General features: G+C 39.0%; 1 protein-coding gene across 5 annotated transcripts in view; it reads left to right on the top strand.

The window, feature by feature from the left end:
- The window catches only part of sh3pxd2aa (SH3 and PX domains 2Aa), a 145746-nt gene that overhangs the window by 105294 nt on the left and 17946 nt on the right, over window positions 1–22506 (top strand). For 4 of the 5 annotated variants that reach the window (XM_085799464.1, XM_085797925.1, XM_085797030.1 and 1 more), the window contains 2 exons: window positions 15075–15188; window positions 21040–21123. In XM_085799464.1, the coding sequence (XP_085655590.1) occupies window positions 15075–15188; window positions 21040–21123 (198 nt within the window). The remainder of the gene's footprint in view (window positions 1–15074; window positions 15189–21039; window positions 21124–22506) is intronic. The other variant, XM_085798787.1, reaches the window with a different exon arrangement.

Genomic DNA, 22506 nt, shown 5'->3' with positions numbered 1-22506 from the left:
TAAATCAACTTAAAATCATGTGAAAAACCTTCTGGTTAATTTTTTTAACTTTAGCCAAGAGGGGACCTGAGTGTGTGTGTGTGTAAAATATCATATTCAGCAGTGCCCCGGCAGGCTGGAGCAGGGGTTTTAACGACTCATTCACACACGTCGTTTCTTACACTCCTCCATAGTGTGAACGACTTGCAGCCCCGGCAGCCTTTCAGACTGTAGAGAGGCTATCAAACAGGCTCCTTAGTGAACAAACCAGTACCTTGAAACATAATTTGTTATTCTTTGTAACAAAATATAAAGGTTCCGTTTTCATGGATGTCTTAAGTTTAAACTCAACACTGTATTAGGTATAATAGAAATTTTAAAATATTGAAAAAATTGATCACCCATAACAAAATTTTAAATAAAATGGTCATTTAGATCATTTCTGTTGAATTCTGATTAAACATTAAAAATAATTGACCTTGTTATTGTTGCTTGTCCAGTTTTTTTAAGCACAGGGTTTCAATTTTACAATATACATGTGTTCTCAATCTGTATAGGAATTATTAGTTGACTTACATTGCAGAAAAAGGTCCACACTTGGTTTATATGGAATGACAGGGGTCCACTGTTGGTTGGTGCATAATGACACAGGTTCCCACTTAGTTAGCATGGAGTGAAATACACACTCCATCATGTATGAATAAGAAAGAAATAAGCAAAAGTGATAGTTTTTAAGAGAAAACTTTCATCAAAACTTAAAACAAACATTTCTAATAAAGTAGCACCAATAATGTTGTAATAATTTTTTTTACTGTAGGGTGTACTACTGCAACACACATTTCTACAGTCTATTCATTTTTTTAATAGAGGGTTTTAGGATTTAGGGTAATCTTAATGTACTTGCATCATAAATCTGTATTCATAAGGATGTATTTTATTTACAGAAAACTCAATGGCAACCTATGATGATATATTATGTAGAAGTAAACCATCAAAGAGTAACTGATATTAAAGTATTGGCACGGCAATTTGTTATCTTTGGGGAAAATACAGAGGGTTTGGGAGATCATCAGTTTGTCAGAGATACAAGGGATAATTCATTGAGAGGATTAATCTCACAAAGTCCCTATTTTAAACTATTGCCAGACACATTTCTACAGTCTATTAATTTTTCACTGTACTGGTGTTTTATACTACTTAACTGCATTGTTGTCATGGGAAAATACTTAAACTACTCACAGTTTGACATGGCCTGATGGCTCAGAGCCACAAAAAGTTACTTTTTGGCCACGTACATCTCATATAGATGAAGCTCTGTTGGGGCCACCTATGGTCAGACTTTTACTTTTTAAATGCATGTGATTTCAATTAATTTTAATGTATTTGCGTCATAAATCTGTATAGGAATGATTCGTTGATTTACGTTTTAGAAAAAGGTCCACACTTGGTTTATATGGAATGACAGGGGTCCACTGTTGGTTGGTGCATAATGATACAAGTGCCCACTTAGTTAGCATGGAGTGAAATACACACTCCATCATGTATGAATAAGAAAGAAATAAGCATAAGTGATCATCCGTAAGAGAAATTTTTCATCAAAACTGAACACAAACATTTCTAATAAAGTAGCACCAATAATGTTGTAATTATTTTTTAAATGTAGGGTGTACTACTGCAACACACATTTCTACAGTCTATTCATTTTTTAATAGAGGGTTTTAGGATTTAGGGTAATCTTAATGTACTTGCATCATAAATCTGTATTCATAAGGATGTATTTTATTTACAGAAAACTCAATGGCAACCTATGATGATATATTATGTAGAAGTAAACCATCAAAGAGTAACTGATATTAAAGTATTGGCACGGCAATTTGTTATCTTTGGGGAAAATACAGAGGGTTTGGGAGATCATCAGTTTGTCAGAGATACAAGGGATAATTCATTGAGAGGATTAATCTCACAAAGTCCCTATGTTAAACTATTGCCAGACACATTTCTACAGTCTATTAATTTTTCACTGTACTGGTGTTTTATACTACTTAACTGCATTGTTGTCATGGGAAAATACTTAAACTACTCACAGTTTGACATGGCCTGATGGCTCAGAGCCACAAAAAGTTACTTTTTGGCCACGTACATCTCATATAGATGAAGCTCTGTTGGGGCCACCTATGGTCAGACTTTTACTTTTTAAATACATGTGAATTCAATTAATTTTAATGTATTTGCGTCATAAATCTGTATAGGAATTATTCGTTGATTTACGTTTTAGAAAAAGGTCCACACTTGGTTTATATGGAATGACAGGGGTCCACTGTTGGTTGGTGCATAATGATACAAGTGCCCACTTAGTTAGCATGGAGTGAAATACACACTCCACACAGACACACAAACACATGCAAACACACATATTTCAACTTAAGTAGCACTGGTAAAGTTGTAATTGTAGTTTTGTTTTTAAACATGGGGTTAGGGTTAGTTACTGTGAAAACTCAATGGCAACCTATCATGATACTTAAGGGAATATTTCAGTTATTGACATTCATGGATCAACAATAAAACATGTATGGGAAAATAAAAGAGGAGCTGGGGGGTCATCAGTTTGTCTGAGATACAAGGGATAATTCTTCTAGAGGATGGATTAACCTCAAAAGCTCAAAACTTTCATCAAAACTTAATACAAACATTTATAATGAAGTAGCAACGGTAATGTTGTGTTTTTTTATGTAGGGTGTACTGTGAAAACTCAATGGCAACCTACGATGATATATTATGTACAAGTAAACCATCAAAGAGGTACTGATATACGACAATTTGATATGGGAAAATACAGAGGGAATGGGGGATCATCAGTTTGTCAGAGATACAAGGGATAATTCATTGAGAGGATCCCTATGTTAAACTATTGCCACACACATTCACACAGTCAAAATGTTTTTAAACTGCCACGACCACGAGAAAGCCATCCATGTGTTGCAGTAATCAGTTCTAGATTGGACTATTGCAATGCACTTTATGTTGGCGTCTCCCAGTCTTCGCTCAGTCGCCTCCAACTTGTCCAAAACGCTGCTGCCTGTCTTTTAACTAACACTAATAGACATGAGCACATTACTCCTGTTCTTAACTCCCTTCACTGGTTCCCTGTCCCTTACAGAATTGATTTTAAACTTTTAATGTTTGTTTTTAAAGCACTTAACGGCCTGGCCCCACTGTATTTATCTGAGCTACTTTATTAGAAATGTTTGTGTTAAGTTTTGATGAAAAATTTCTCTTAAGGATGATCACTTTTGCTTATTTCTTTCTTATTCATACATGATGGAGTGTGCATTTCACTCCACGTACTTATATTCAAAACAGACTGACTGAAACATGGGTACATGCAATATACAGTCACAGAGCATTTTTATGAGCTACCATTCTCTGCCAGAAATGTTGTCTGGGAACAACATCTTACTTAACATGGCACAAGAAATTAGGATTCATCATATTGTCAGAGATACAAGAGATAAGGCATTGTGTGGATGGAATAACCCCAAATAGCTCAATGTTGAACTGCTGCAACACAACTAAAAAAAGTTAACAGTGGTGTGGACCGTGTCTGAGGAATATAGTTCTTGCTGTGTCCTAATTGTCCTTTACAAGGCTTTGTAAGGCTTTGCATGTGTTTTTATATTTATGCGTTCCTTTGTTCCCCTTGATTTTCTAAATACCTTTTAATGAGTAGTTTAACGGGGGTTTTTGGGGTTATTCCGTCCACACACTGACATATTCCCTGTATCCATGACAATCTGATGAATCCTAATTTCTTATTCCAAGTTAATTGTTGTTCTCAGACAGCATTACTACTAGCAGACAACAGTGGCTCATATAAAGGCCCTGTCACAGAATATTATAACAGGTAATTACACACCTTCACAAAACTCATCAAAGAACTGACAATTCTTTAGACAAAATGGAATATTGCTGGTACACCCACTCTTTACAGTTGCCACAGAAGTTGAGTCACCAAAGGCCATAGGTGCGTATGTAGCACATGGCCAACCTAAGACCTGGGACGGTCTGATTTGGATATAAGATATTGGCTGAAAGAAGGTAGAAACTCTGAAGCCCAACCTGAAAATACCTAACGACCATCGTCAGCTACGACAAACCATCCCCCACACTGCCCACACTCAAGGACTGACACAGGTCATCTGGCACTCACTCCGCTCTCACTCCATTCACTCACTTCTCAGATCCCAGTTCAACAACTCTACCTTAAAGTTAGGATCTGTGAAATACATGAGTGCTGGTGACTTAACTACTTCAATGTAGAGGAATGTTTTGTGCCCACATAGACTGAAACCCCATTAAAAATGTTCAACTCTACTTAGAAAACTGTGTGTAAATGTAATGAAGTCGCATTGCTTACTTCAACATGCACAAGGTTATACCTAGATAATAAGGAATATACACACTTGTGTTTAGCTGGGTACTGAAACGAAAGAAAATCATTAGGAAACAACCAAAATAGATAACAAATTAATTACTTAAAAATATAAATAAATTAGATAACGTTTTACCATCTTCTGAACACAATTAATTGAATTTGTTTATAATTCACTTCAGATGCTATGAATAAGGTAATATGGGATTGTTGAATGTACAATCCACACATCCTGAAAGCAACCAGACCCATTTCTGCTGAGCACCAGTGTGAACTGAATACAGCTTTTATTGTGTACTTCCCACTTAATGTAAACTCTCTGATCCTGTGCCAATCCTGTACCTTTTGACAACTTTAAATTAGGTTTCAATTTATACACCAATTTCATCTATAGATGTGTATGACTATGTGATACAGTGTGTAATATACTAGTGTGTAAAAAAAACACAAATTTAGTTTTAGTTTTCATTTTTGTTGTGGACCAAAAATATTCAGACAGGTATACATGAACTCCAGTAGAGCTAATAGTTTGGTAAGTAAAAATGTGTGTTGCAGTAGTTCAACAGTGGGTATTTTGGAGTTATTCCATCCACTATAGCTGATTTATCCCCTGTATCTCTGGAAATCTGATTATACCTAATTTCAGACAACATTTCTACTGGCACACAATGGTAGACCATATAAAGGCTGACAAAATATTATACTGATCACAAGGCATCACACACCTTTACAAAACTCATCAAAGACTTGACAGGGTGGATTATTGCTGGGACACCCACTCTTTACAGTTGCCACAGAAGTCCATAGGTGTGTAGCACATGGCCAACCTAGGACTGGGGAATTCCATTGTCTGTTAGTCTGATTTGGATATAAGATCTTGGCTGAAGGATGTTAGTCTTTTCCAGGTTGCCCTTCAGAGTTGCTAACGACCATCGTCAGCTACAAGAAACCATCCCCCACACTGCTGACAGTCAAGGACTGACACAAGTCGTCTGGCACAGATTTAAAGCCCTCACTCACTTCTCAGAAGCCAGTTCCACATTTAGAGTGGAGAGTGGAGGTAAGCCTACCACACACATAAAGATAATCGGGCTGATTTTGCCCCGATTTTCCCCCTCCGACCAAAGACAAAAATCAGCCGATTATCCTAAAGTCTTAAGATTATTTTATGAGATTCTCTTGTAGTGTGTGGTATGTTAAGAGTCAAAATTCTCACAACAATCGCCTCGGAAAACGTTCGGCGCCGATAATCGTAAATATTAAACATGTTCAATATTTCCGAATCAAAAGTCATCTTGCGTGTGGAAAGCCGGTGTTGTGCTGAGAAGTGCCTGCTTGCCAAGCTCTGCATGCTGCTCGCGGCAAGCCACTTCTCGACACAACACCGGCAATCCCACAGAGAGCCACGGTGCAGCCCTGGCATTACATGAGGTTCACACAGACATTCACGCATACACGGGAGATTTCCTGATAGCCGATAGCAAAGACGGTAGCGATCATAGCCAGCAACAGCCGGCAATAGAGCAACCATGTTTAAACGATCATGTGGCCGCCGCTCACAGCCGCTTTACTGCTCGGCGTCTGAAGCCACAGACACACAGACACACAGAGATGGTATCGTTGTAAAGGCTGAAGTGTCCCGCTTTCATTTTTAAAAAATGACATCGCTCTCATTGTCCATTCCGGAAATAGACCGAAAGAGTAGCTACAACAATACTGATCTCTTTCTGAGTTTTCTGACCGGAGGGTCAAGATTCTGAAAAATCTTAATGTGTGTGGTGCGCTGTGTTTGGAATATCACAGCTCACCACACACAATACGATCAAAACTGTTCAATCACAGATTTTTTATCTTCATGTGTGGGGTCTTTCACAGATAAAAAAATTGGTTGAAATTTAGAGAATCTTTATGTGTGTACCAGGTTTTAGGATCTGTGAAATACATGAGTGTTGATGACTTCACTACTTCAATGTAGAGGAATGCTTTTGTGTCCACATCATAGACTGAAGTCTATGGGTGGGAATTGAGAACCGGTTCCTCTTCAGAACTGGTTCCCACGTGATCATTTCCTTGGGATTGTGTGCGTGCATGCTTAATGATTCCGCTAATCAATTTTGCTTTTTCCTTTGCAAATGTGCATGTTTCTAACCCAAACAACACATGCTGTATTCGGGTCAGAACGAAGGCAAACACGGCGTCGAGACAGAAGCGCTCTAAAGTGTTGGGGTAGATGTGATGTGACAAAAAATATTCAGATTTATAAAACACTGCATACACACACTTGCAAGTAAAGTGCCTACAAGGCACATACATACTGTAGATATTAAGGAATACACACTTGTGTTTAGCTGGGTACTAAAACATCAAAAAATCATTAGGAAGCAACCCAAATGTGTAACAAATTAATCACTGAATCAGATTGCCATTCTACTATTTGTTTTCAAAATAAATTTGATTAGAATTAGATTTATTGTGTACCTCCCACTTAACTCATTGAGTGCCATTGACGTACATATACGTCAAACGCAGTTTTCTGCGGCTGGTAAATGGGGACGCTGTCGCCCACACTGTGAGTAATTTTGGGGATTCTGGGATGTGTAGAACGAATGAGACTGTAGATCAGAGCAAGAAGTGAAGAAGAAGGAGAAGACGAGTGCGATCGCTACGGAGATAAAAAAGTTGGAAAAGTTTCTATTTCTTGAGAAAAACGACGGGCAGAGCCTGGAACAAGTGTAACGTGGAGCTGTGATGAAAAATTTCTCTTACGGATGATCACTTTTGCTTATTTCTTTCTTATTCATACATGATGGAGTGTGTATTTCACTTCATGCTAACTAAGTGGGCACTTGTATCATTATGCACCAACCAACAGTGGACCCCTGTCATTCCATATAAACCAAGTTTATTGTTGAGCCATAAATGTCAATAACTGAAATATTCACTTAAGTATCTTGATAGGTTGCCATTGAATTTTCACAGTACATCCCATGTTTTAAAAAAACTACAATGAAAACTTTACCAGTGCTACTTTAGTTTAAATATGTGTGTTTGCATGTGTTTGTGCGTGTGTGTTGTGTGTATTAATAGTTACAAATGTTTGTATTAAATTTAGATTAAAAATGTATCTTAAAGGGACAATATGTGACATTTACCCCCATCTAGCGGTGCGGTTGCATGTCGGCACGTATTCTTGCTGTTGCGTTTACGTAAACTCGGGCAGAAGTCAGAAAAACAACACAAGCTGCATGTATCAGGATAAACAAGCCTCTATGTAAACAAACGGTCCGCCAGCACGAGGCAAAACAATACAGGCGTGACAATATGTTGTCATGGCGATGTCGTATTGTTTACCTGACCCACGTTTTACCGGCTTTCTCTCGTCGAGTAAAATAACATCCAGTCGGTTTGCCGACGGCGTCACTCAGGTGTCTGACTGCACCTGAAGGCAACACCAGTGCCTCCGTCCTTCCTCACACTAGCTACACGGTGGTGACAGTTTTAACAGGCGCTGTCTGGAAAACTTTCTCCCCGAGCCGAGAAGCTCCGGCGGCCCGAGTTTGTGGTTACTTACAGCCACGGTGACGCTGAACGTAAAACATGGCGATTCAACATGGCAGAGAAGGTTCGGTGAACCCCCCCCTGTATGTTTGTAACGACTTGTAACATCTCATTCTAAGGTACGAGAAAGCGCTCGTTTGTATGCGGGCGCGATTCCACTTCAGTGAAATACGTATTTATGAAAGCGATATTTGATTTTTGTCAATAAAAAGCCAATAAAGTCCCATACTGTCCCTTTAAAACTTAGCAATTTCTCTCATTTCTGCTTATCCACCCATGCTGGAGTGTGTATGTCGCTCCGTGCTATCTCAGTGGGAGCTTGTGTCATTATGCCCCAACCAACAGTGGACCCCTGTCATTCCATATAAACCAAGTGTGGACCTTTTTCTGTAATGTAAAACAGTAAATAAAATACATCCTCATAAATACAGATTCATGATGCAAGTACATTAAATGTGACCTAAAACCCTGAGTTTTAATTCAAATATTTTTCCTATAACAACAATGCAGTCAAGGAGTATAAAACTCTTGTAGGGGAAAAATTAATAGACTGTAGAAATGTGTGTTGCAGTAGTACACCCTACATTTAAAAATAATTACAACATTATTGGTGCTACTTTATTAGAAATGTTTGTGTTCAGTTTTGATGAAAAATTTCTCTTACGGATGATCACTTTTGCTTATTTCGTTCTTATTCATACATGATGGAGTGTGTATTTCACTCCATGCTAACTAAGTGGGAACCTGTGTCATTATGCACCAACCAACAGTGGACCCCTGTCATTCCATATAAACCAAGTGTGGACCTTTTTCTGTAATGTAAAACAGTAAATAAAATACATCCTCATAAATACAGATTCATGATGGAAGTACATTAAATGTGACCTAAAACCCTGAGTTTTAATTCAAATATTTTTCCTATAACAACAATGCAGTCAAGGAATATAAAACTCTTGTAGGGGAAAAATTAATAGACTAGATATGTGTGTTGCAGTAGTACACTCAACATTTAAAAATAATTACAACATTATTGGTGCTACTTTATTAGAAATGTTTGTGTTAAGTTTTGATGAAAAACTTCTCTTACGGATGATCACTTTTGCTTATTTCTTTCTTATTCATACATGATGGAGTGTGTATTTCACTTCATGCTAACTAAGTGGGCACTTGTATCATTATGCACCAACCAACAGTGGACCCCTGTCATTCCATATAAACCAAGTGTGGACCTTTTTCTGTAATGTAAAACAGTAAATAAAATACATCCTCATAAATACAGATTCATTATGGATGAGTAAAGACAGACAAGCAAATTATCTTTGTTAAGAAAAAAGGAATTCATTCATTAAAGCTGGTTTTAAGTAAATGTTGTTGCTTATACTGCAGAACTTGATATTAGTGCATGCAGCCATGTTACTTCTGAATTGCATGCAATTCAATAAAAAAATATTTACTCTCAAATGTGGCCATGATTATTTAAATATATAATTTGTATTACAGAGACTTTAAAATAAGTAATGATAACTCTCAAGTTATATTATTCATTCTTGAAAGAAACTGAGAAAGTCATTGTTGTAAACAAAGACTCATTAGGTGAATGGGTCGTTAGATGAATGAATGGGTGCAGACAGCTCCACTGCAGTATGTGGAGGTCCACTCTTTGATAGGTAAATGTCGCTCAGAGATCCAAGTCCCCTCTTGGCAATTTCTTTAAAAATAATTAAAAGTCACATTTTCAGTAATATTATGGTAAAACACCTTAAAAGTCAATTTTATATTCCATTTTTGGTTTTTCAAAATAAGCAGAAACATAAGACCCCTCTTGGCAGCTTGGGATGACAGGTCCCCTCTTACCCCTATTGGTGTGTATGTGTGTGTGTGTGTGTGTGTGTGTGTGTGTGTGCATTGGAAGAAGGTGTATTTATGTATAGGTTGCACATAAGCTTTCAATCAGGGCGCCTCAGGCCTCTCTGTGCCTATACACAGTAGGTACAGTACTGTATAAGGAAGGAGGAGCTGGGCTGGCTCCTCCACTGTGTCTGCTCAGTGATAATTGAATGATTGTTGGTAGGGATGCACTGATGCAATATTAAAGCCCCAGTATGTAACTTATTTGGCTTTTTATTAGCAAAAATCAAATATTGCTTTAATAAATACGTATTTGAAGTTGAATCACACCCGCATACAAATGAAAGCTTTCTCGTACCTTAGAATGAGTTGTTACAAGTCGTTACAAATACATAAGTGGGTGACGCACCAAACCGAGGCGGCCATGTTGCATCGCCATTTTTTACGTTGAGTGGCAGCGTGACCGTAGGTAACCACGGAAACTCAGCGGAGCTGTCGGCTCGGGGAGAAAGTTTTCCAGGTAGCGCCTGTTAAAACTGTCACCACTGTGTAGTGTGAGGAAGGACGGAGGCACTAATGTTGCATTCAGGTACAGTCAGGCAGACGGCCATCGGCAAACCAACCGGATATAATTTTACTCGACGAGGGAAAGACTGTAAAACGTGGGTCAGGTAAACAATACGACATCACCATGACAACATATTGTTTTGTCTCGTGCTGGCGGACCACTTGTTTACATAGATACTTGTTTATCCTGTTACATGCAGCGTCTGTTGTCTGTCTGACGTCTGCCCGATTTCACGTGAATGCAACATCAAGAATATGTTCCGATATGCAACCGCACCGCTAGATGGGGGGAATTCCTACATATTATCAGATATCGGCCCAGATATCGACTAAATATGGACCAGGTATTGGATAATGGGTCTGATCCATGACACTGATCCATTCACTTCAGTTCTATTTGTGAGGCGTGCAGCATGCAATAACAAACAAACACAGAGCAACAACATTTTAGAAAATTACTGTAGAGAGGTAATGTAAAAGTGAAGCCTGATGCCTTCACTGTCTGCCATATGGCAAATACACAGTTCATTAATTCACCAGTGGTATCAGATAAGTATCAGGTATTGGCAGTGGGATTGAAAAGACAGATCGGTATTGGTGAATTTTTTGTTTTGTTTATTGTCACTAAATCTAGAATGAATATTCAATTTTAATGTATTACTGTTTAGACTGCAGACTGACTTTGTAGATGGGTGACTGTACATCACACCAGTCTGACACACATGCAATGTGGGAGGTGGGACTACACAGCACAGCACACATAGAGCTTCTCTGGAAAACGCTTTATCTTTAATGGATAGCACATGTCAACAGCACTGAAAATTTACTTTCTGAGTATGTCAGTGATTAAATTGTTAAAAGTTAAATAGATAATGAACATAACCAAATTATCAATACTTCAAAAATATTCCCTTTCAGTGCTAAAACCAAGTTAATCTGAAGTAAATGGATTACCATTGTAACTGCACTGGATTATGCTGCTACTGTAAATCAAATTTTTTAAAAGACACATGTTCTATATTCCTGTCAGATTTCACCGTCTTTGTGGCTCTGCTGTACACTTGGCTACACTGTGACTGATTAACAAAGTGAGAATATACTTTCTCTTGTTCCTCTTTCATTCTCTGTGATACAGCACCAAGTTATACAGGCATAGTTTCCACACCATTCATGATCCCTGTTTATGTGATTAGTGTCTGACTGGGTAATTAAAAAGGGCGTGATGTGTTGATTCACCCAGGCTTCTCCAACCGCAGCACAGAGCTGAGCCACATGGTTGTAAATACGCTGGATGACCTCATTTGCTGCTGGAGTCAGTTTGAAAAGAAAAAGTATAATATTCAGTTTTCATTTTTGTTTCACTTTTCTGTGTGGTTCCACTCACTCTTTTGCTATACTGTAACACTCACTGGGATAATGCTGTGTATTACATTATACATGCTCACAAACAAGGCATTACACCACTTATTTTGGTTGAGCTGCAGTGTGCTCATAAAGATGTTCCTCTAGGCTGCTGTAAACAGAAATATGTCTTTTATCAGTTTCCCGTGGTAAAAAGAAAAATACAATGATACATGCAGTAATATCACTGCAGCCTCAGGCAGAGCCAGCTGTCAACCCAGGTGCAATACTGTAAAATACTGCAAAACAATGTGACTTAATAACTGATGTGCTTTTGTGACTAACAATACTACCGAATACTGTAACAGAAAAGTGTAGGTGTGACAAGAAACAGGACTAATCAGTGCTCTGTACACGGTTTGGTCAGGGTGTGGATGAGAAGGCAAACTGAAACGTAAATGTGCACCAGTGTAATGTTATACCATGACATTTGATTCATTCCTGAGCGGAAAGACTTTCTGCTCCATCAGACTCCCTCAAGTCAGATTAGTCAGATTTGGGAAAAGAAACAAAGGATAGGTAGTCTGGGAAAATGTGGACCGGACTGAAATATCTTGGCAACTACTGGATCGATTGCAGTGGAATTTTGAATAAACACTGAGAAAAAAGCTTAATTACCTTGGTGAGCCCTGGACGTTTTTCTTTAGCGCTATACGCTGAGGTGGCAGTTTTTGGTCCAGAGTGAAATATCTCAGAATCTATTGAATGGATAAACTTTTTAAAACATTTTAAAGCCTCTACAGGAGGGATTGGCAGATGACTGGCCTTTCATGTTCTTGTCTTGCATTTCTTTCACTTTATTTTGTACAGACATGTGCCACATCTGATGCAGTGATCAGACCGTACAGGTTCTCAAACCTTTTCACATAAAGGACCCCTAACCGGACACAAATCAGACCACAGACCCCCACTGGACAAAATGTTGATGCAAACACCACAAATATTTGTTCTGAGTCTGAAGAACATAACTTTTTTAGTCAATGTACGTTCATATTAGGGCCAATGGTGTGATTTTTTGTAAATATTATAGAGACATTTCTGGAAAAAAGTGGTAGGCTACAATTTCTCCAAAAATGTTTTAAACATTTCTAGAAAAGAGTGGTTAAAATTCTCAAAAACAAACACAAAAATCTACAAAAAAGTGGTAAGATTTCAAAAAAAAGGTAAAAATAAATTCTACACTGTGTCATGTGCCTGGCCCAATATGTCAGTCCAATGTCAGTGGTGGTTTTGGTCAATATGATGTTGTAATATGAAGAACTGCAGTGGAAGATGCTCCCCAGAAAACAAACCTGCTGTACTGGTAACGACATTAACATGGACACAGCTTACAAATCAGATTTTGGGGGAAATTCTCCATCATCCCTCATCCATTTTTAATTTCCTTTTTCCAAATGTTGTAAATATAAACTATGTGGAGGGACTGTCAAACAACACTTTTTTTTATTCAGATGAAGATCAGTTAGACTCTGCACAGCCAGCACCATCTGTCGTCTCTCATCCACACAAGTGCTGTCTGACGCAGTCCTTCAAACAGGACATGCTGAAATATCTTCAAACCGTGCCAAAAAATCTAAAAACAAATTCATATCTAAATGAAATTGTTGATTGGCATGCACGCTCTCTGCAGGTGCCAGATACAGTAATGATATGCTGCATGCATTTAGCAACCTTTACTTAGCATGTTTTATAATATAGATGTTGATGGAGAAATACTTCTTGCAGATTAGGAATAGAAATACATCAGAGGAAAGTTCTTTAATGCAGATGAGTACAGTCTGTTGCTCCAATGATGTTGGGTAACCTGGGTGATAATGCGATGAAGGCGCATGATTCACAGTAGACTGGAACAGATGTGATCTGTCTCCTATCTCCCTTTGGAAAGATTCTGTGGCCAGGAATCAGGTTGTGGTGAACACCTGGACATGTTGGTCTGTTATGTGGAGTACAGGCTGTGGTACAGTACCTGCTAATCAGTGCATAATTAAGTCTCTTTCCAAGATGTATGTAGGGTTTTTAAAGTCAGAATGGCTCGAAAGTAATAAAATATCCATCGACTGATTGATTATACTGATTGATAAACCACAGAACTCCTTTGACAGGTCTGGATCAAACCACCAAAGTGTGGTCATGCCTAAGATTGGTGAATGTGGAAAGTTCTCTCAGAATAAATGTGCTGAGGGTGGCACAGTGGTGGTTATAGCTTCTCACCTCTCAGCAACAAGGTTTATTCTCGGGCCTGGGGCCATTCTGAGTTTGCATGTAGAGCTACAACAATAATTGATTATTATATTAAAGGAATAGTTCACTCAAAATTGAAATTTCACTCATTATCTACTCACCCTCATGTCGACTAAGGGCTGGGAGAAGTTTCAGAGTTATCCGTGGCTTCTCTGAGTTACAGGGGGTCTCAGCGTAGCAGTACATGTCCATATAACGGTTGCAAATGGATACCAACTGTCTTCGTAACAAAACGACACACGAAAAAACATCCAAATACCTCCATGCTGCTCGTATGTAATGTCCGTCTTGTATTGAAGCCCCGAAATGCGAAATTGTCCCGAAAAAAATTAAATAAGTCTATATTTCAAGCTTGTTTGTAGCGGAAGCTCCTGTTCCCAGTTCGTCCAAATTTGACGAACCGGGAAGAGGAGCTTCAAGAAGCTTCCGCTACAAACAAACAAACATTTTTTCAGTCCAAAGACATGCACACTAGTTCGACTGGTTAAATTGCCTGTATTGTGTGTGTGTGTTTGTGTGTGTTGTTTTTCATTCATGCCCCCTGTTATTATCTGGTGATGTCCTAACTAATGTCTTGTAAGACTTAACATCTGGTCAGAATTTTAGTTATGCTCAATTTATGGTGAGACTGTGAGCATGGTAAACATGTATCTGCTGAACATCATCACTATGAGTGTGTTGCCATGCTGACAGCAGCCTCTCCCTGGCAGCACCGTGCTGCCACCCTGTCATACTGCACCAGGCTGATCTCTGCAGCTTGGAGGATAACAGCAACACACCAGCCCAAAATATTAGGCATGCATTTTTTTTTTACACAAGCTGAATGTGCAGTAGTAGTGCCAATGCACGCTCATTTACAGTCAGTGCATCCTGCTACATCTGACAGACAATAGCAAAAGATGATGATGAGTAATTTCCATTGTTTGCTGTAAATCATTTTTGGAATGACGCTCAGTGCCGTCCCTGAGGACTTGGTGTTTATTAGCAGCACTAAAATGTTCATCTCTCTCTTTCCCCATCTTTCTTTCTCTCTCTATCTCTCTCTTTCTAGGTTGGTGGTTTGTCAGCACAGCAGAAGAGCAGGGCTGGGTGCCGGCCACATACCTGGACTCCCAGAATGGAACTAGAGATGATTTGGATCTTGGCACTTCCAGGACTGGAGAGGGTTAGCACAGACACGAACACACACACACACACACACACACACACACACACACACACACACACACACACACACACACACACACACAAACACAACATCATTAGATTCATAAAACACAAAGACATAAATGTCATTCTGGTTGTTATTTGAGAAGAACAGGACATGTTTTCTCAATAACAGCTTATAGGGTTTGCTCACATTTCAGTCCAAACACAGTAAACAAAATTGACTTGCACACACTCACAAACACACTCCCAGTCACGTATTAGGAACCTCCTAGACCTGTCGCAGCTCACAATGGTGAAATGGTACCACACTGCAGCCAAGGGGTTTGCAATATTTTGGCACCGCAGAAAATTCCTTTGTCCTCCCCTGGGAGGCTGCAGCTCTTGCAGGAGTCTTGTTTTGTTGTGACCCTTTCCTTCCAAATGTTTAGTCTGTCTAACTGCTGGAGTTTAGCGTTTCATCACTGTGCCATCAGCTCCTATGTGCTCTCAGACAAAGGAATCAAGGAGAGATAAATAAAAGTATGACCACATGCCTGTTTAGAAATACTTACAAAATCCTGTCTGTTAATACACACATGCATAATTTATGTGCAGGAGTGTGTTGTAATGGAACAAGGTAGGGCAGTTCTCTTCAGTCCTAATTCTAACCTTAACCACCACAAGTGAATAACACCAGCATAAAGTCATGAGCCTCAAACAGCCATTTGAAACTGGTAATGATACGACAGGGTGACCGCGGGTCCTTAAAAAGTCTTAAAGACAAATTTACTAATAAAAGACCTTAAAAAGTATTAAACTGTCTTAAGCTCAGTTTGTTTACGTCTTAAACATTGCTGTCTTTAAATGGACGTCATTAATTATATTCACGATATTCACGTCATCGCAAGAATTTCTGGTATGTAGGTACTCTGCCCTACTAAGCCAGACCGCAGTAACTACGCAAACAGTGAAACTGAGAAAAATGGCTTTAAAGTTTTTTGATTTGCCTTCCAAATGTGTTATAGGTCGATTAGTGAAAATACACAGATTTGACAGGTTTTCATTAAGTAATATTCATGCAATTAAATATATGACCACATATTTTACATTTTACCCCTAAAAAGCAGATACTGTGCTCTGGTGCCAGGTTTCCTTAAACAGATAGACAGATGGACGCATCACATGACTAATGACAAACCTCTGACCCTAATCCAATAAATATCATTTAGGACAATAATATTTTTGTTCTTTTTTCACATCAGCAAACACATTTGAAAAATGTTCTTGAACTCAACTGATTATTTTCATTTGACCTCACCTCACTCAGTGCCTTTAATTGGAAAGAGTATATTTTGACTTTTGGTCTCTATTTCCATCAGAGGTTAGATTTTAAATTTTGTGGAACTATGCTACATTTTTACATTAATGAAACAGCTCAAGAGTTAATTGTGATGGTTAAATAAATGATTTGTAACTTGTTCCAGGCTTTGTTGAAAACAAATGCACATGGCCAGGAGGAGGGTTAGCAAAACAAAGCAACAGACCTGCATAGTTCCCCTTTAAAATGGTATTAAAAAGGTCTTAAAAAGTTTTCAATTTAACTGAAGTAAGTAGTATAAAAGAAAGAATTTCCCACTGTTCTTGTCTATACTAAAACATACTCAAAAGAGTCTCCATAATAATAACTCCAACAGCAAAACAGCACATAGCAACATCACTCCAGCATGGTAACAACAGTTACCTCTCAACATTCTCAAATAAAGACTCATGTAATCAACAAAGGTGCTTTGCTTCTACAGTAGCATTAGCTGCTACTGCATGATTAAACAACAGAATCTCTTCCTGAACTATCCAGTTTTATATTATGGTTATTATATCATAAATACTGTATATTGTGAGTGGAGTGCTCAGTGAATTGCTGAGATTTTGAGGAACACAGCAGCAGTGATACAGAGAAACAGGGCAAGAAACACAAGCAGTGAAGCATTAAGATACTTTATTCACACCGCTGTGTAATAAAGTGGAGTCATTCTTAAAGTGTGGCTGGATCTGACAGCGATGTTAAAAGGTTTTCTCACTGTCCTCCTTCACTGTTACACAATGCACTCAAGTGAATTTATGTGGGAAGTGCCCAAGCTCCCGCTCTCACACACACACACACACACACACACACACACACACACACACACACACCCACACACACACATAGACATACACACACACATGCCTCTTTCTTTGTGATGACACTTGTTGACACTCAGCAAAACTTAGTCCTTCTAACTCGACCCTAAATCTGACTCTGTTCCTGACACTAAAACTGTGGCTTTGAAGATGAGAGCCCAGAGCCCCTAACACATGAAAACACACACAATAATACACACACACTCTTTCTCCTCTTCCCCTGACACCCCCCACCCCCCCAATCCTCTGTCCCATTAGGCCTGGTGTCTTTGTGTTTGCACACATCGTCACTTCTTATTTCTGATCTCCCCCTTCTCACTTCCTGTTGTCTCTTACATTTCATTATCTCGGCGTGGTCTGTAACCTAATTCCACTGACAGCTCGGCTCGCTGGAGAGGAACCGACAGGCGCTGCCCGGGCCTCGCTGAAATTACCTCGGAATAACATTTCCCTTTGTGCCTTCCCCCTTAGCTGATATTTCAATTAGGAGGTCAACAGGATTAGGGTGGTGCTTAGTGGAATGGATGGAAGCAGAGAGGAAATCAAAAGGGAGAGGAAATGACAAGGAGCAGACGCACACAAAGAGAGAGGGCAGATGTCAAGCAGGAGGAGAAGATGGAGCGATAAGGGTGGACAGAAGATGGAGAAACTTGACAGAAGGAATGAGATTACCATGGTTTATAGACAGAGAGAAGATAAGAGTCATTTATGTCTGGGTGTTTGCTCTTACGTATATGGCCTCAGGGATCGCAGCAACATAGGCAGATTGCACATCATGTTATAACTGCTACTTTACTGTATAAGGGGAGACACTACAGGTGAATAGGGTAAACATTTTAAATAACAGATATCACCATGAAACTTCCCAAGTTTATCACTTACTTTAAGACAAATATTTTTAGTATTACAAGTTTTGTCAAATTTTATGTTTAAATATGTAAATGAGGCAACATCTGATGAAATATGTGCTAATTTGCATACATTTCCAGAACCAAAATCTGAAAAATGGATATAGCCAATTCTTGTTTTATTTTATTGACATATTAGAGTCAGAAGTTTTTACAGAGGGGATTTTGGATATCTCTTTTTATCACTTTGTAAATGAGAAAATTCTGTCACCAGCCCTAAAAAATCTAATTCTGCCCTGTTTTTAGGAATAGATTGTTGTATAAATCAGGCTGTGAATGATATATTAACAATCCCCTTTGTAAAAACCTTCAGAATATAGACAGGAATAAAACTGGAAGGTTTGGTGTCTCTAAGTGCTGCTGAAGTGGAGATTTCAGGTCCAGAGTCTGAGGAAAGACTCATTTTGAGAAAACGGCCTTTAAAGACTTGTACTGTAAAATTCCATAGATTGTTAATGTAAATGGTACTTTTACGATTGGTTGCGGATACGGAGGAGGTGACAATTTTTGGAGCATACAGAATTGTTCAGGAGAGAGTGAGCTTTACAATGATACCTGACATGACATGGGTCAAACAGGAACAGCACAGTAGCTGCTAACTTTTGGTGAATTTAGGAGAAATCTACCAACAAAAGAGACAAAATGAAGTAAAATAACCACCTTAATGTGGATTTTCTACCATTTTGTTTGACTTTTATGAAAGAATATGTTAAGGAAGAAAAATAGCCAGTGTGTTTTTTCCTGTAGTGTCTCACCTTAACAATGTCAGAACTAATAAGGAGTGGATGCACAAAATAGCTACAGACTATAGAACAGTAGATCCTGTTGACATAATATTATGTAGACCAGGGGTTCTCAGCTACTCTCACCCTGGGACACACATTTATCAAGATTATTAAATTGCAACCCACTTTCATAGGATTCAATCCAAGCCAATTTATTTTTCAAAAATAGCCTTCGAAAAACTCCAAAGTACGTCATCTTTCTCAACATAAATAAGCATATTTTCATGTGCAAAGTGCATGTCAGAGCATATTAATAAGAAACCGAGGAGGACCATGACAACTGTATGTACAAAAGTGAATAAGATGAATATAAAAACTACACAAAAAAAGAAAAGACCCGCAACAGGAGATGTTTTCACATCTCCAAGCATTGATACAAATTTAAAGAGAACAATCAAATGACAGTTACCATTGCTACCGTGCTGCACGTTTCTGACGCATGCCTGTCGAAATACGTTTTTTCAGAATAAAAGTCCAACATGCATGTCGAATATATATACGTATATATATATTTTTTCCAACGAGCTGTTCATGACTCACCCGACTCTTGGGTCCCGACTCACCAGTTTAGAATCTATGATGTAGATCTCATCAGGTCACAGTTCATATCAGCACAGTCTGAACACATCAGGGTAGAATGTAGTATGCTGCCAAAATTCTCAACCTCCCTAATTTCTTCTGAGACTGTTTTCTAAAAATAATCTTGAAATACATTGAAATTTTCTCACTGGAATGGCAGATTTTTTTTTTCTTTTTTGTGGTTTCAGACTTCATTCGAAATGGAACATCATGCTTAATAGATTTGTGTCATGGAGTGAAGAAACCACAACAAATGCAGTGTGTTTGCTCCTTTTCTCCATTTTATATCATTGTAAACTGAACCGTTGGTCAGAGAAAACTAGTGATTAAAAGATGCCACCGAGGATTCTGGGGTATTGTAAAAGACGTTTTACCCCCGTTTTAAACATTTCACAGTCCAAACTAATTATAGTTTTATGAGGGAAAAATTCCTTTGACTTAGCTTAGGTTTGTGGTTGGACAGCACAGCGTGAAACTGCTCTTTTTGTCACTTTGTGTGACTCGGAGGCAGCGAGTGTGTTTATGACAATCTTGGTGTAGCTGTCCATTTACTTCCATTTACTGAAACCTAACACTGGACCCAGATGCCCACTAGCTGACTGTGATGATGTGTGAGGGGGAGAAAATGGAAAAAGTAAGCTGATGACTTCAGTCAGCTGTGACTTTTGTTTTTCTTTACAGTCAGGGGGGAGGGGGTTAGAAAGGAGGGGTGAAGTATGTAAATGGTAAATGTACTAACAGCACTCTGTCACCACCAAAAGTCAACTTTAGGTATACAGTGATGGGATTTATTGCAGCTGCTGTGAAGCTTTACAATCTATTAACAACTCAAAGTCCATTCTCCTGTCCCTGAACAACACTAAGTCGAAACTTAGGATATGGATTGAGCTGATAATGTGGCTTATCTCTCAATAAGGCTGTTCTCAAATCTGTGTTGAAGTGTGAAATAATGACTGAAATTGGGCCAATTAAGACTCAGAAATCATTAAATGCATCTGAAATGTCAATATAAATGAAGCTCATTTTGTAAAAGAGCAAACACCACTAATGATGTCAGTTCATTGCGTTTGTGTTTATAGGGCTGACCCCACTGTTGCAGTTCAGCCAATAGAATGACACAAATACAATAACTGCAGATCAGATGGTACAGAACTGTAAGCACTGGTTAGCCTCAATCCACAGTAAATATTATAAATAACACTTTACATTCACTGACTTGACCATGTTAAACAAATAGAATTAATTGGGTGTTATTTGCCTTGCAGCTGTTTATTTGTCCCTTAGAAACCTTTCCTCTGCTACTGACAACAGCTTTGTTCACTTTTCTAATTTATGCTTCTCACACTAACTCCATGTTTGTTTTTCTTTTTTTTTGTTTTGTTTTCTCTTTTGGTTTGCTCCTCATCCTCATCAGTTACTAAGAGACGCAAGGCACATCTGAAGAGGCTGGACCGCCGCTGGACCCTCGGGGGTATAGTCAACCGTCAGCAGAGCAGAGGTGAACATAGAGATCAGGAGCACACACACACACACAAAAAAAAGTCTGATTTCCGCATTTGTCGGGACATGTCGAGAAAAAGCGGGAGCAGCTAAATGGCGGCTTCCTGAATGCTTATACGTTGCTTGAATTATGGGGACACTGGGGGTGTCTTCATAATTCCATGGTGTCCTTCCTATGTGAGTGCCTAGTCCGACAAAATGTCCTCATAATTACCTACACACACACACAGAATCTGGCTGCTTGTTCTCGTTCCATGAGCTCAGCAGTTGAGAGCCCGGACTCAGGTATATCCATCCATCCGTTTTCTCCGGCGTATCCCAGCCGGGTCACGGTGGCAGCAGGTGAAGAGAGGTTTTCCAGACGTCCCTCTGTCCTGCAGCACTTACCAGCTCCTCCTGGGGGATCCTGAGGCGTTCCTAGGTTAGGACAGATATATAATCCCATCAGCGAGTTCTGGGTCTGACCTTTGTTCTCCTCCCAGTTGGACATGCCCAGGAAAACCTCCAGGGGACGGTGCACAGGAGCAGTGTTGTGCCTGAATGCGTTCAATGAACGATCGTTCATGAACTCGTTCATATTTTGGGCAAACGTGAACTGAATGTACTGTATTTCCGCTTGATGAGCGTTATTGTGAACGCGTTCATTCTGGCGTTTGTGAACGGTGCTCTCTCAGTGTGCCAGATTTCCATAGAGCCTTCCGGGCAAAAACCTAGCTAAAACACACTGTAATCAGGTGTTAATATGTAGCAGAAAAAGCACTCAATCTGGCAACACCTATCAGCTGTTTGGATCAGAGTGATACAGTGCGTCGCGGAGCCTGTCTGTGTGGAGGAATACTGACCCAGTTGGTTAGTAAAAGATAAACGGGGTTAGAGAGGGAAGTCCAAGTCATTTGACATATTTGAGAATTTTATAAAATAGTAACGCAATAGTTACTTTTCCTGGGAATTACTTTAATTAGGTTCTAACTCAGTTGGGGAAAGTAAAGTAGTAACTATAACTAATACTGATTAAAACTGCTAAAATAATTGCTGTCTGTGGTTCGATATGGGCTGAGGCAATAATTTTGAAAAATAATAGCTTGTAGCAACATATTGAAAAAAAAAGAAAAGAAAAAAGACTTCACTTCACTGTATCTATGGCTGATCCATTCCAGCTGCGTGTATCTGTAATCTCAACTGGTCCCAGCTCAACTCCATCTTTACCACAGCCGTCCAGTATTCAGTGTCCACATCACTGCTGATGAAGCACCTTGTTACTCTTGTTAGTTTCACCTTGTTGAATATCACTTTAGTACATTATAACCATATTAACCCGCAGGTATCAGCATTTCTTCTCATGGTACTCAGGATGCTGCTATAATTAACAAGCTCTTTCACA

This window comes from Trachurus japonicus, chromosome 1 (assembly GCF_045865225.1).
Source record: "Trachurus japonicus isolate A0001 chromosome 1, Traja_1.0".
Classification (NCBI taxonomy): Eukaryota; Metazoa; Chordata; class Actinopteri; order Carangiformes; family Carangidae; genus Trachurus; species Trachurus japonicus.
Note: the sequence above shows the minus strand (reverse complement) of the source record. Positions and strands in the feature narration are given on the sequence as shown.